This window comes from Pavona decussata, unplaced genomic scaffold (assembly GCF_977016875.1).
Source record: "Pavona decussata unplaced genomic scaffold, jaPavDecu1.1 SCAFFOLD_93, whole genome shotgun sequence".
Classification (NCBI taxonomy): Eukaryota; Metazoa; Cnidaria; class Anthozoa; order Scleractinia; family Agariciidae; genus Pavona; species Pavona decussata.
In genome coordinates this window covers 1,090,929-1,106,205 of record NW_028145510.1, presented here as the reverse complement: position 1 = coordinate 1,106,205, position 15,277 = coordinate 1,090,929, and the positions used below count along the sequence as shown (strand labels likewise).

Sequence of the window (15,277 nt, the reverse complement as noted above, 5' to 3'; positions counted from 1 at the left end):
TAATTCTTACTTTTGGGGGTTAGATTTCTTACGTTTGGGATAAATTAATTCTTAGGTTTATGGATTACATTTTTAACGTTTGGGGGTTAGAATTTTTTACGTTTGTGGGTTAGATTTCTTACTTTTAGGGTTTAGTAATTCTTACGTTTAGGAATTGGATTTCTTACGTTTTGGGGTTAGTAATTCTTACGTTTAAAGGTTAGTTTTCTTACGTTGGGGGTTAAGGAATGTTTACGTTTGGGGGTTTGATTTCTTACGCTTGGGGGATAATAATTCTTACGTTTAGGGTTAGATTTCCTACGCTTAGGGGTTAGGAATTCTTACATTTGAGGGTTAGATTTGTAACGTTTTGGGGTTAAAAATTTTTTGTTTGGAGTTTAGATTTCTAACGTTTGGGGGTAAGGTTTCTTAGGTTTGGGTGTGGTTATTAGTTATTCTTACGAATATTGGTTAAATTTCTTACGTTTAAAGGTGAGTAATTCTTACATTTGGGGGTTAGTTTTCTTACGTTTGGGGGTTTTGTAATTCTTACATTTAGGGGTTAGATTTCTTACGTTTGGGGGTTTTTAATTCTTACGTTGCGGGATCAGATTTCTTACGTTTTGGAGTTAGTAATTCTTACGTTTGGGGGTTAGTTATTCTTACGTTTTGGGGGTTAGTTATTCTTACGTTTGGTTGTTAGTTTTCTTCTATTTGGGGGTTAGTAATTTTTACGTGTGGGGGTTAGATTTATTATGTTTGGGGGTTAGTTTATTCTTACGTTTAGGGGTTAGATTTCTTGCGTTTGGGGGTTAGTAATTCTTAAGTTTGGGAGCTAGATTTCTTTACGTTTGGGGATTTATTATTCTTACGTTTGGGGGCTAGATTTCTTACGTTTGGAGATTAGTATTTCTTACGTTTAAGAAGTTAGATTTCTTACGTTTCGGGGTTAGTAATTCATACGTTTTGGGGTTAGATTTCTTACGTTAAGGGGTTAGTTTTCTTACGTTTGGGGGTTAGTAGATTTTACGTTTGGGGGTTAGATTTCTTACGTTTGGGGTTAGAAACTCTTACATTTGGGGGTTAGATTTCTTACGGTTTGGGGTTAGTAATTTGTATGTTTGGGGGTTAGTTTACTTACGTTTAGGTGTTAGTAATTCTTACTTTTGGGTGTTAGTAATTCTTACGTTTTGGGGTTAGATTCCTTACGTTTGAAGGTTAGTAATTGTTACGTTTTTTAGATTAAATTTCTTACCTTTGGGGGTTAGTAATTCTTTCGAGTGGAGTTTAGATTTCTTTCGTTTGGGAGGTAGTAATTCTTACTTTTGGGTGTTCGTAATTCTTACGTTTTAGAGATAGATTTCTTACGTTTGGGGGTTAGTAATTCTTACGTTTTTTAGATTACATTTCTTAAGTTTAGGGGTTAATTATTCCTACGTTTGGTGGTTAGTTTTCTTACGTTTAGGGGTTAGTAATTCTTACGTTTGGGGATTAGTAATTCTTACGTTTGGGGGTTAGATTTCTTACGTTTGGGGGTAAGTAATTCTTACGTTTTTTAGATTAGATTTCTTATGTTTGGGGGTTAGTAATTCTTACGTTTAAGGGTTAGCTTTCTTACGTTTAACTGAGGGTTAGTAATTCTTACGTCTGGAGGATAGATTTCGTATGTTTGGGGCTTAGTAATTCTTACGTTTGGGGGTACGTTGGTAATTCTGAGGTTTCGGGGTTAGTTTTTTTACGTTTGGAGGTTAGTAATCCTTACGTTTGGAGGATAGATTTCTTACGTTTGGGCGTTAGTAGTCCTTACTTTTAGGGGTTAGATTTCTTACGTTTTGGGGTTAGTAATTCTTAGGTTTGGGGGTTAGTATTTTTTACGTCTGGAGGTTAGTAATCCTTACATTTTGGGGCTAGATTTCCTACGTTTAAGGATTACATTTCTTACGTTTTGGGGTTAGTAATTCTTACTTTTAGGGGTTAGATTTTTTATACGTTTTGGGGTTAGTAATTCTTACGTTAAAGGGTTAGTAATTCTTACCTTTTGTGGTTAGTTTTCTTACGTTTGAGGGTTAGTAAAGCCTACATTTGGGAGTTAGATTTCTTACGTTTAGGTGTTAGTAATTCTTAGGTTTCGGGGTTAGTTTTTTTACGTTTGGAAGTTAGTAATCCTTATGTTGGGGCCTAGATCTCTTACGTTTGGGGGTTAGATTTCTTACCTTTGGGGGCTAGTAATTCTTATGTTTGGGGGTTAGTTTTTATACATTTGGAGGTTAGTAATCCTTACGTTTGGAGGCTAGATTTCTTACGTTTGGGGGTTACATTTTTTACGTCTGGGGGTTACTATTTCTTACTTTTAGGGGTTATATTTCTTACGTTTTGGGGGTAGTAATTCTTACGTTTAGGGGTTATTTATTTTTACCCTTTGTGGTTAGTTTTCTTACCTTTGGGGGTTAGTAATTCTTACGTTTTTTAGATTAGATTTCTTACGTTTGGTGGTTAGTTTTCTTACGTTTAAGGGTTAGTATTTCTTACGTTTAGGGGTTAGATTTCTTTCGTTTGCGGGTTAGTAATTCTTACCTTTGGGGGTTAGTAATTCCTAGGTTTGGGGGTTAGTTTTTTACGTTTGGAGGTTAGTAATCCTTACGTTTGGGGGCTAGATTTCTTATGTTCTGTGGGTTATTTTCTCTTACGTTTGGGGTTTACATTTCTTACGTTTGGGGTTAAGTTTTTTACGTTTGGGGATTAGTAATTCTTACGTTTGGTTGCTAGCTTTCCTACGTTTTCGGGTTAGTAATTCTTATATTTGGGGATTAGATTTCTTACGTTTGGGTGTTAGATTTGTTACGTTTTGGGGTTAGTAATTCTTACGTTTGGAGATTAGATTTTTTACGTTTGCGGGTTAGTAATTTTTACGTCTGGAGGATAGATTTCGTAGGTTTGGGGCTTAGTAATTCTTACGTTTGGGGGTTAGATTTCTAACGTTTGGGGGTTAGCTTTCTTACGTTTGAGGGCTACTAATTTTAACATTTGTGCGTTAGATTTCTTACGTTTGGGGTTAGTTTTTTTACGTTTGGAGGTTAGTAATCCTTACGTTTGGGGGCTAGTAGGTCTTACTTTTAGGGGTTAGATTTCTTACGTTTGGGGATTAGTAATTCTTAAGTTTAAGGGTTAGTAATTCTTACGTTTGGGGGTTGGACTTCCTACGTTCGCGGGCTAGTAATTCTTACGTCTGGGGGATAGATTTTGTATGTTTGGGGCTTAATTATTTTTTATGTTTGGGGGTTAGTTTTGTTATCTTTGGGGGTTAGATTTCTTACGATTGGGGGTTAGTATTTCTTAGGCTTGAGGGTTAGTTTTTTACGTTTGGAAGTTAGAAATTCTTACGTTTGGGGGCTAGATTTCTTACGTTTGGGGGTTAGTAACTCTTACGTTTGGGGGTTACATTTCTTACGTTTGGGGGTTAATAATTCTTACGTTTAGGGGTTAGATTTCTTACGTTTGGGGGTTAATAATTCTTACGTTTGCGGGCTAGCTTTCTTACGTTTGAGGGTTAGTAATTGCTACATTTGGGAGTTAGATTTCCTACTTTTGTTGGTTAGATTTCTTACGTTTGGGGGTTAGTAATTCTTAGGTTTGGGAGTTAGTATTTTTTACGTTTGGAGGTAAGTAATCCTTACATTTGGGGGCTAGATTTCCTACGTTTAAGGGTTACATTTCTTACGTTTTGGGGTTAGTAATTCAAACTTTCAGGGGTTAGATTTTTTATTTGTTTTGGGGTTTGTAATTCTTACGTTTAAGGGTTAGTAATTCCTACATTTGGGAGTTAGATTTCTTACGTTTGGGTGTTAGTAATTCTTAGGTTTCGGGGTTAATTTTTTTATGTTTGGAAGTTAGTAATCCTTACGTTTGGGGGCTAGATCTCTTACGTTTGGGGGTTACATTTCTAACGTTTGAGGGTTAGATTTCTTACGTTTTGGGGCTAGTAATTCTTATGTTTGGGGGTTAGTTTTTTTACGTTTGGAGGTTAGTAATCCTTACGTTTGGGGGCTAGATTTCTTACGTTTGGGGGTTACATTTCTTACTTTTAAGGGTTATATTTCTTATGTTTTGGGGTTAGTAATTCTTACGTTTAGGGGTTAGTTTTTTTTTACCTTTTGTGGTTAGTTTTCTTACGTTTGGGGGTTAGTAATTCTTATGTTTTTTAGATTACATTTCTTATGTTTGGGGGTTAGTTTTCTTACGTTTAAGGGTTAGTATTTCTTACGTTTAGGGGTTAGATTTCTTTCGTTTGCGGGTTAGTAATTCTTACGTCTGGGGGATATATTTTGTACGTTTGGGGCTTAGTAATTCTAATATTTGGGGATTAGATTTCTTATGTTTTGGGGTTAGTAATTCTTACGTTTTGGGGTTAGTAATTGTTACGTTTAAGGGTTAGTAATTTTTACGTTTGGGGGTTAGTAATTCTTAGGTTTGGGGGTTAGTTTTTTTACGTTTGGAGGTTAGTAATCCTTACGTTTGGGGGCTAGATTTCTTATATTTTGGGGGTTACATTTCTTACGTTTGGGGGTTAAGTTTTTTACGTTTGGGGGTTAGTAATTCTTACGTTTGGGGGTTAGCTTTCCTACGTTTTCGGGTTAGTAATTCGTACATTTGGGGGTTAGATTTCTTACGTTTTGGTGTTAGATTTGTTACGTTTGGGGGTTAGTAATACTTAGGTTTGGGGGTTAGTTTTTTTACGTTTGGGGGTTAGTAATCCTTACGTTTGGGGGCTAGATTTCTTACGTTTGGGTTTTAGTAACTCTTACTAATTTTGGGTTGTATTTTTTACGTTTGGGGGCTAGGAATTCTTACTTTTAGGGGTTAGATTTCTTACGTTTTGGGGCTAGAAATTCTTAGTTTCGGTGGTTAGTTTTCCTACTTTTTCTGGTTAGTAATTCTTACGTTTGGGGGTTAGATTTTATACCTTTGGGGGTTAGTTTTCTTACGTCTCGGGGTTAGTAATTCATACGTTTGGGGGTTAGATTTCTTGTTTTTGGGGGTTAGTAATTGTTACGTTTGGGGGTTAGTAATTCTTAAGTTTGGGGGTTAGATTTCTTACGTTTGGGGGTTAGATTTCTTACGTTTGGAGGTTAGTAATTGTTACGTTTGGGGGCTAGTGATTTTTACGTTTGGGGCTTAGATTTGTTACGTCTCATGGTTAGTAATTCTTATTGCGGTCAGAGTTTGAAGTTTTGTTAATTGCTTGCCAGCCCTGGCCCCAGGACTTCTATTAAGTAAACCTGCGGACCACGGACAGTTCTGAGTCAACAATGGTTGTGTTTTAATCTTACGAGCGATTTCAAGAACTTGTTTTTCTACTTCTTGTCTTACGGAGTTCTTTTAAGTGTTCTCGTTTTCCTTGGCTGTGTGTATTACTATATTGTAATTCTTTTGTTCTCGTGCGATTGTAGAATGGTTCCCTTTATCGTTGACAAATTAAAGTTTTCATTGTTCATTGGGAATGAAGGCTGTTTCTTCATAAATGTTTAAAATAAAGTGCGAGAACGAAGCACCCCCAAACCCTTAAAATAACTTCAATTGATTACTATTAGGGATCACTCCACCTACAAGATTATTTTAGAATTATCAAAAAATCATCATGCATGATCAGTACGTAGAGAATAGTGCTGAAAAGAGATCAGCTTAGAAAACGAAGTCGTCAACATTATAACCGTCATCATCATCGTCATCATCGTTATTTATACACTAAATCGTATCATTACATCAAATGATCTTCCTAGGAGCCGTGCAAAAAAAAAAATAAATAAAATAAACTTAGATGAAACAACTTTAATTGATGCGATCTAACTTTCGGTCTCACCGTCGATGTAACGCGGCATACATTCACAATTACTTTCATTTTCTTGTGGTCACGTGTTGGCAACTTTTTCTCGCCATTCACAGACCCGTCGCCAGTCGCTCCTTATGATCATAGTGGTTTATGGGAAGTCCAAACTCCGTAGTCGGCGTAGTCAATTAAATTCCAAGCCTACAAGATTAACTCCTATAGCTATACATATATCCTCGAAATTTCTGAGGTACTGATTTTAAAATAGGGGCTGGGAACCACCATTCACGGGGTTAACCCCTCCCTCTCGAGGGGAGGGGGGAGGCTAAATTAATTAACAATTTTCGACAAAAATTGACCGCAGGGGCCTTATATATTTTTCAAAAAAACTAGGACATTTTAATCCAAACAAGAGCAAGGTTGATTTCCCTGACAAGGAAATATATTTTTCCAACATTTCGAAAGCCATTGGAAAAATACATTTCCCTGACCGTTAAATCAGCCTTCCTCTTTTTTTGGATTTTTTTTTCAATTCTACAATTCAGTTTTTGCTGATTAGATCCAGTTTACTACAGGATCCCGTCAGTATTTTTATTTTGTCGTGGTGGTTCTTCCAAACACAGCTAATATAGTTTTTAGCTGAGGTAGGGCCCAGCGATTGACAACTGGATTTGAGCGGACGGTCTAAAATGATTTTTCTATGTTTTTTTTTTTTTTATTTTGTATCATTTTCATTGTTGTCTACCTAGACAGCTCTCTAGCGTAACCACTGTGATCAAACTTCAAAAACAATTCCTACGTAGTTCTTATCTTTATCAACAACAAACAAAATGGAACATTGGGCACTTCTTAAAAGTGCTGAGCAAAGCAGTCAATCAATGTTGCCGTTTATGCTGTGCCATAGCATCTTAATTTTCCAAGTGTGTGGTAACCTTGCTCGAAGCTACTGCCAGTATCCCCAAACCTGAGCTGTTTAACTGGAAGATGCGCCTTGTCAGTAAGGAGACCGCTGTCTTCCCGCCAAACACCGTCATTTGCATCACAGTTACAACCGTTAATAGAACCTGCACTTAGACGTGCGCATGTGTTGTTCATCCCGCATGCGCACTTGCCACTGCCAGGTGATGCTCCGCCCCAATACGTCATCTTAGTAGAATCACGTGACACCCACCATCCGCTTGCCGCATTTTTTTCATTCGTAAACAAAACTGAAGAAAGGCACTCATACTTGATAAACTGTTCACAATGTGAAGAGACTGTCGTGAGACTCGCCAGCTGGGAAAGACTCGCTCCCGTGTAATGAATGTCACGTGAGTAACTCCCTGCGTCTTCATATCCATCCACCAAAGTTCTGTTTTCACTGTCGTGACTGATGACTGTCACGCCAACTCCATTTTTGTAAGTAAGGTCGCAATAGACTGTGAATGGCTCCAGTCCTCCCTCGCCATCTGGATCAATCGCGTAATTGCCTTGTTTTACAGTAGAATCGAGATTCTTCAATTCGCTGCAGGACTTTGGTGCAAACATCGTGTTGGTGTCTGTCAGAGTAATGAATTTATTATTTTTGCCATGAAAATCGTTGACATATACAGTATTACTCAAAAGGTTATTTCAACATTATAACTGTAACTGTTGTTAAATTAATTATTTTAAATTCCAAAACTTTGCTTTTCCCTGCTATTTACCTGGATATCGGGCCATTCCCATGTAGCGAGCAGGCGCTTCCATGTAGCAGGCCGGACAGGTTTCTCTCGAGTGAGAGTTCAAATCACACAGATTCGTGTTCAGCCAGAAATTCAGGCTCATGCAACTTGGATCATCGACACATGAATCAAGACAGTCGGAATAATGAGTTGTGAAGCTGAAGCTGTAGTTCTTGTAAAAGAGAGCGAATCCTTGCTGTGATCTTTCTCCTCGACATGATTCACTTCTGGCTTGTTTAGCTTGAAACAGAAAGAGGTAACAAACGAGGACGAGATGGGAACGATTCATTTTTCCATGTTCTTGTCTCGCTAGACTATTCTTGTAAGCGCTAAATTACAAGTTTAAGTTGACTGGATGTCTCCGGTAATGTTTGCTTTATCCAGTCAAATATTTGCTAAACACCCTTATTAACACAAAAATAAATATTCCCCCAGTCCCACCAAGTTATCAGAGCTTAAATAGGGCAGTGAGCTGGATTATCATACACATCCGTTTAGTTACGTCTCGTCTCACCAAGCGGGTTCCATTGGTATCAAGAAAAGTATGTGCATGGGAGAGAGCACAAACAGCGTTTTAGCATTTGCCCAAATTAAAAATTTCCTCTTTGCTTATTTGTGAAATAATTATTGATACAGCAAATTTGTTTAGTGCGTGGCAGGTGTTTGCACCTAAGTATATTTATTTTCTTCCTCCGTCAAAGGAAGGGAATGCGACATGAGGCATCTTTTTAGACCGGCCATCGCGCCTTTTATTATAATTCTTAGAACACACACTTTCGAAGGCGAAATTTTAAAGGGCTAAACCTTAAAAAATTGAAATACAGCCTAAATCGACAAGCGCCTCTCATAAAACATCGTTTTGTTGGTTATACTTTTTGGCGTATGATTCGATCCAATATTTCGAGAAAAGAAAGCAATTCATTAGGGTTTGTTTAATCTTCTGCGCCCAACATGTACTCTAAATGCCATTTAAATTTTACATTGCATTATTTACTCTAGATTTTTTGACGATGAAAAATGCTTTGTAACAATTCTGCATGAGTTTCGCAAAATCTAAGATGTATAAAAAAGACATTCTGTCGTTATCAATAAGCTAATAAGATTTTCTGGGACAAACTGCGTCTTATTTGATGATTACACGGAAAATCTAATTTGTTAATGATTTCTTTCATCAGCATAATCTGGTAACATTGTATCAGTTTTTTAAGCACTGTGGCATCAGTGTTTGCGTGCATCGTTTGGTAATTTGACTTTAAAACTACCTTATGAGAAGCGAAGACAAAAATCTTTGACAGCAGTTAATATACGCCTTAGACGGCATCTTTTTTGTTTCCGTGATCTAAATGTACCTTTGAAAAACAAACGTTTTGCGGCCCCCTGAACCAGTATTAGGGTACATTGTTGATCTGAATTTTAAAGAAAATTTTAAACGACTATTATGTTTTGTTTTGTGCTTTTGTCAGACTTGCTCATGTAATAGAAAGCAGTTACAGAAAGTGCAGCACACCTACACCGTACATTTTAACTGGAAGTTTTTATTTAAGGTTTTTAGTTTACCTTTTTCGCCCTACCGATGCAAGTGAAGCAAATTTTTCAAATAACCGAGATTTTGAGTGATTCCTGACATCTGTACGTTTGCCCCCTAAGAAGGTAGGGGGACGGGTCATTTTATTTTTCTGGAGTGGCAAGAGTTTTTTTGACAATTCTCGTGTCTTAAAGCTTGCGCAATGGTATGACATTTTCTACTAGTTTGCGAGATATTTTTTTGCTTTAGTTACGCCGAACACTTTTCTTCTGCTCAAAACTGAAGCTTTGCAGGAATTTTGCGGCTTTTTGCCCACCCCTCTCAAAAAACTGCTCTGACGATCTGTTTAGCCATTTTTATTTTTTGAAATTAACCATTTGGAGTTAATTTGGTGTAATTTTTTCTGTCTCTCTGGCCTACAAGTAATTCTGGTTGAGTTTCTGCGAAAGTGACGTGAAACATTCGTGTTCACATCAGGACCATATTCATTAAACCCTCCTAATTTAAGATATATCTCAATATTGTTCCTTAACAATAGACTATTGTTAGTCTTACAATAGATTTTTTTGTAAAGAAACAATGATACTTAGGATACATCTTAACTTAGTCTTTCCCGTCACACCTTGTGGACTCTCCTCTCCAAACTAAGGTGTCCTAATAGGTTTGTCTTCATCATGAGCTGGGCGCATTAGGGTACTTGTGGATAGTTAACTATCAGACTAGCTCCCAGTATATAGCTTGATGCCTGGCTTGATATATAGACTGTTCACAGTCCACTATTTCCCCGTGGGATTTTCGAGAGTCGCACGTTTCGATCGGACTGGTGCCATCTTGGTTGGTAACGGCGAACGCAACCTGGGGAATGACTACCAAGAGGGCTCCTACTCAGGGTGCATTGTGTGTGTATGGGGGGGGGGGGGGCGGGGGGAGGTGCGGGAAAACTATAGTTTGTGATAATCCTAAATTTGCATAAAGTGTTGCCTTTTGTCGTCTTAAACTAACCAGAGTGTTTAACAACAATCAGTGATATTGGACCCAGCACAACAATTATCGTCTACAAAGCCGTTCTTAAGTCAAGTATTCGTTGGCCGGACAGAGCATGCCTTGCGGATGGAGGACACTCGCCTACCAAAGCAAGTCCGGTACAAGCGCTACAAGGATAATTTGAAGCAGAGTCTCCAAATGAGTGCTGCCTTGTACTCAACAACAAAATCCTAAAAGAGCGACAATTCCCTCTACTGTTAGAGAGGAAGAAGACTAAGGAAGTGCTCTGGTTTGCTGACACATATGGTCTTATGCCAGAGTGCTTTGTACTTGCGAAGAAAAAATGAGAACGACGTGGCTTTCGCGCAGAAGGTTATTTCCAGGAGTGTCCAAGTAACCATACTGTGTTCAGTGAAACAGAGTTCTCGCAATTCGGGTTATTTTTAGATCTCGCTTAAAACTCACAATGAATTGCGATCTTTTTCGGAGTGCTCTGAAAACATTTCAGGCGATAATTTTGTGCAAAGTGGTAGTAGTATATCTTCAGCAAAATTATCCCCGTTAGTGGATCCCCTTGGATCCCCTTGGATCCCCTTAATTAATATTCCTAAGCCTCGAGTCCATGACGTCATCTATTGTTATAACCTAGGGAAAAAATGCGTTCCTGCATACTAATAACTGTCTTCCTCCATACTAATTAAGTGTCTTCCTGCATAATATTAAGTGTCGAGGTTTACTAGTGAGCGTCACTCACTGCACAAAGGGAACAATAGACATGCCTAGGCTTGCCCGCTCTATACCCACCCTGATTGGATAGTCAAGACTCTATTGTTAGAGTTAATAAAAACAGCGCAAAATTTGAAAGCGTTATCATTCAACTAGAGTAAAGATTATTTTATCGCTGCTATATTTCGCAAGGATGGTTCCAAACATGCAAGTCGAATCGAGAGCTACACCTCTGTCGACAAAAGATAAAGCGAGTTCCTTACCCGGTCAGTTCTGCCCGTTTCATCCCCGCTCAACGTTAGAATTGGTAGAAAAAGCGCAAGGATTTAGCTATGTTTACTGTCCCGAGAAAATGTGCTTTATGTTTGCCCCTGCTTCAGAATGGAAAGAGTACATAGAGCGTATCGCACATCATACACACTCTGATGTGAAAAGGTATGCAGCTCAGTTGGTCTGTGATTGTTCTAACAAGCTAGCATTGAGAAAAAGTAAACAACCGTGGAGCCAGGATCGCATGTTTCTGACGTGCCACAAAAAAGAGTGTAACTTTTTCATGTGGATAGACCAGCCAATATCGCATGCTATCAAGGAGCGGCTCTCATATTCACCTCAGCCACTGTTCACGAGATTTCATCCTTATAGAGAGATAAAGGAGATGTTTGAAAATCATCGCCAAGAGGTTAAACAGAAAGGACTTACTCAGCGCCAGCGCCATGCACGCAAATATGACGAAGGATTTTTAATGTGTGACAACGGATTCAACAGTCTAGGAAGTCCTAAAATATTTCACGGTCTTAGATACAGAAAATGGATGGACAAAGTATGGGAATCTTACAAGTTTTATGTCCAAAAAATGAAAGAAGACTCTCGAGACGACCCAGATCCTTCACTTTGTTTAGATAAAGACGATTTGCTGCGTCAGGCGTATTTCAAGTACGCAAGTGATGACGGCCATCATCCCGAAAGTTTCCGAGTGTTGAAGGTTTTATATGAAAGACATATTGAAGGCAAACACGTACCTTTTGAAGGTTATGTCATCAGCCCCGAAGAACATGAAGAGATAGAAAGAGATAAACAGTTATCTTCTTATTCTAGAGCTTTTGCACGAGATTTACGCAGATCAAAATGTATTGCTATGCTTAACAATATAAGGAACCAAGATCTTCCTGTTTGTTCTAATTAAATATATTGCATTACCGTCTGTGTAGACATAGAGCTGTCTTGAGATCCTTTGAAAGATTTTTAAAGGTTTTGAGTGAAATAAAGTTTTATTCATCTTTACACCGCGTTAGTCACTAATTATGTTTAACAAATGTTTGACTCGAGCTCTAAAATTTGCATGTGAATTATCTCGTGTGTCTTTTGTTTGAGAAACAATAAGTCATATCCAACTGGGTAGTCCCAGAGTCAGTGTCGATAACAATACCCGAACCGGCTACACGCAATCTATTTTATGCGAAATCTTCATCGACTTCGATTCTCAGACCGTCAGTTCCTTAACAACATGGCTAGCAAGTTTACTGTTGGAACCCCAAACACCCTCGAAAAAGGGTAGAATGGTGATATTGAAATAGAATATCGGAAACTATTAGCGACCTGTTTCAAAACCATGAACGGAACAAGGGAATTATCACAGAGAGCTTATAAGACAATTAAAACTTAGCGACGCGCGACACCCACGCGTGTGTCTGAGAAAATAAAGACACATGACTAGAAATGGCCCGTTTGTCTCTTTTTGTCCCTTTTGGCGTGGTTTTGGCCTTTCAGGCCTGGTTATGACCTTTCAGGCCTGTGTTTGGCCTGGTTATGGCCTTTCTGGTCTTCTTTTATTTATGAAGGAGAACGCTTAGTAACCCCGCCTTCATCAATTTTCTATAAAAGAGACGCGTTACTTTCTGAAGTTTAGTTTCCTGTCAGAAGGCGTGCGGTTCAAACCAAAGATGACGAGCACAAACTATACCTTATACCTGCAACAACGTGCTGGAAATGATGAAGACAATGAAGAAAGCGATTTCTCCCAAGAAAGCGATTTCTCCCAAGAAAGCGAAGTCTCTAGTCAAGGAACAGAGTCTTCCCAAGAAGAAGAAACAGAAAACTTAGAGCCGTGGTCACGCATTCTTGATGAAGCCGAGAACCGCCACAAGACCCAGCTTAACGCTTTGATCAATCAATACCAAGAAAACGGCGATTCAGAAAATGTGGCTCGTAGTAAAGCCGTAAACGCTCTCGTTCCTGTTTACAGAAAAGAGCTAAGAAAAGTACTCTTAGAGAATCTACAGTGGATGCGTGCAATGAAAAAAGATCCCACCTTCAAAAAAGTGATGGAAACTCAAAAAGAGCTTAAAGACACAGAAGGATTTGATTGGTTGGAATCGACTGAACTTGCTATCGATAAGCGAAAATTCTTACTCAATCGATTATACGAAAAGTAGCCCATTCCACAAGATCAAGACTAAACCTACTATGACTGTTATGGATTTTTTTTTTTTTTTATTTCCTGGATCTTTGTATTGTTGCATTTCAATAAAACTGTAAACAAGCAAACTTTAAGTGTGTTGATTGATGACTTGAAAATAATAACAATAATCGGTAAACTTGTACAAAAATTTAAAATAAATCTGAAATTTGAAATACAAATTACTAAAGCAAGATCAAAACTTTTTAATTAAACACTGTTATTTGTGATGACACTTTTAGTAAAGATGATGATTCCAAAGTTGAGAGCTGTTGCGTGACTAGCGACGCGCGACACCCACGCGTGTGTCTGAGAAAAATACTACTACTACTACTACTACTACTACTAATAACAATAATAATAATAATAATAATAATAATAATAATAATAATAATAATAATAAAAACATATAACTACAAATGGTCCGTTTGTCTCCTTTTGTCCCTTTTGGCGTTGTTTTGGCCTTTCAGGCCTGGTTATGGCCTTTCAGGCCTGTGTTTGGCCTGGTTATGGCCTTTCTGGTCTGTGTTTGGCCCTTCTGACAACCTATATAACCTGACTATTTGCGAAAAAGATGTCATTTGTGTTCAGTCACCAAACTGTCAACATGGTTTACAAGAGAGTTTGCAGAAACTGTCCGATTCCATCGTGTGGGGCGAAGTACCTTGTCAGATTAGCTAACCATCTCGCGGATGTTCATCAGTTAGGGCACATACAGCGAAGACAGTATTTACAAGAGGCGAAACTGCAACCTAAAGTTAAAGTCGTCGTTTGCGAAAGTGAAGCGGATAATTCCGGAAAAAATCACTTTCACAATCCAGCACAGACCCAAGAAACGGTGTTCGAACTGTCAAGACAGCGGAGAAATGAGGCCTCTTTTAAAGCAAAAACTAAAAGACCGACTTCAAAGAACAAGGCAAACCGCAAGAAACAAAGAAAGTCGAACTCTTGGCTTAGAGGCCATAGGAAAATTGTGTAGACACGGAAGGAATATTTATTATTCCTCGAAATAAAACGGAAAAAACGGATTTGTAATAGTCAGTCAAATGATTCATTTTCATTCCTTTTCCTTTCAAATCGCTGAGTATTTGACTCTTTTTCCTCATTGTTTTTTAATAAAATTTTTTAAACGGTATCTCTTGTCTGGTTCTATTGCTAGCAATTATAAGTCGCGTGTTTTAATTGATCCTTGTTAAGTTATATAAAATTGATTATATACTAATGCGTCAAGATACTCCCTTGCGTTTTTCCAGCAGAACTGAACTAATTTGTATGCAACTTAAGACTCGTGGATCCGCATAATTAACTGACTAACGGTGCGTGACTTTAATAGTTTTTTATTTCCTCGAGATAGGTAGGAGAAAACGGTCTTGTAATAGTCAAACAAACTTGAAATATAGAGTTTTCAGCGCCACTTTGTGTATATATGTGTGTGTGTGTTTTGTTTTTTGACGGTAATGATCGATAATCGTCACGAATAACCTGGAATATCGGAGATAAATTTTCCCAGCAAACGGGGCTTCAAACAACACCTCCCAGTCGCGGACAGTTAAACAAGCGCTCAAGGCAGCTTGAAGATCAATAACGTTGGTGAAAAAAGCCATTTTCAACGGTACTAACGTTTTGAAAATCGAAAAAAAGTTTTCCCAGCGAGTTTAAGTTGAATGAAGGAATGACGCTTTCGAAATCTAACCGCTTTTTATTCGAAACAGACCATACAAATCTTAAGATCCAATCAGGGTGGGTATAGAGCGGGCAAGCCTGGGCATGTCTATTGTTTCCTTTGTGCAAGAGTGACGCTCATTAGTAAACCTCGACACTTCATTAGTATGGAGGAACGCATTTTTTCCCTAGGTTATAACAATAGATGACGTCATGGACTCGACGCTTAGGAATATTGATTAAGGGGATCCAAGGGGATCCAAGGGGATCCACTAACGGGGATAATTTTGCTGAAGATATACTACTAGTGGTAACTCGGGTGAGTTTTGTAGTGCAGATGTGGATGGAAACAGAAATTGTCTCAGGAAACAGTTTCACTTAAAGTAAGTTTACATGTGAAACTTCCGTTGTAAGAATAT

General features: G+C 38.2%; 1 protein-coding gene across 1 annotated transcript; it reads right to left on the bottom strand.

Annotated features, from left to right (window-relative positions):
* Positions 1-6,516: 6,516 nt before the first annotated feature.
* On the bottom strand, positions 6,517-7,973 carry LOC146473489 (neurexin-4-like). Its single transcript, XM_085118164.1, has 2 exons — positions 7,489-7,973; positions 6,517-7,341 (listed from the first exon to the last, which is right to left on the bottom strand). The coding sequence occupies exons 1-2, from the start codon at positions 7,793-7,795 to the stop codon at positions 6,692-6,694; spliced, it is 957 nt and encodes a 318-aa protein (XP_084974290.1). The 5' UTR covers positions 7,796-7,973; the 3' UTR covers positions 6,517-6,691.
* Between the last annotated feature and the right edge of the window lie 7,304 nt (positions 7,974-15,277).

What these genes read in the sequence shown, in the direction of transcription:
- LOC146473489 (XM_085118164.1), bottom strand. Translation starts at nt 7,795, where the DNA reads ATGAATCGTTCCCATCTCGTCCTCGTTTGTTACCTCTTTCTGTTTCAA. An exon ending in GGGAATGGCCCGATATCCAG is followed by an intron (nt 7,342 to 7,488) that starts GTAAATAGCAGG and finishes TTACTCTGACAG; the next exon opens with ACACCAACACGATGTTTGCA.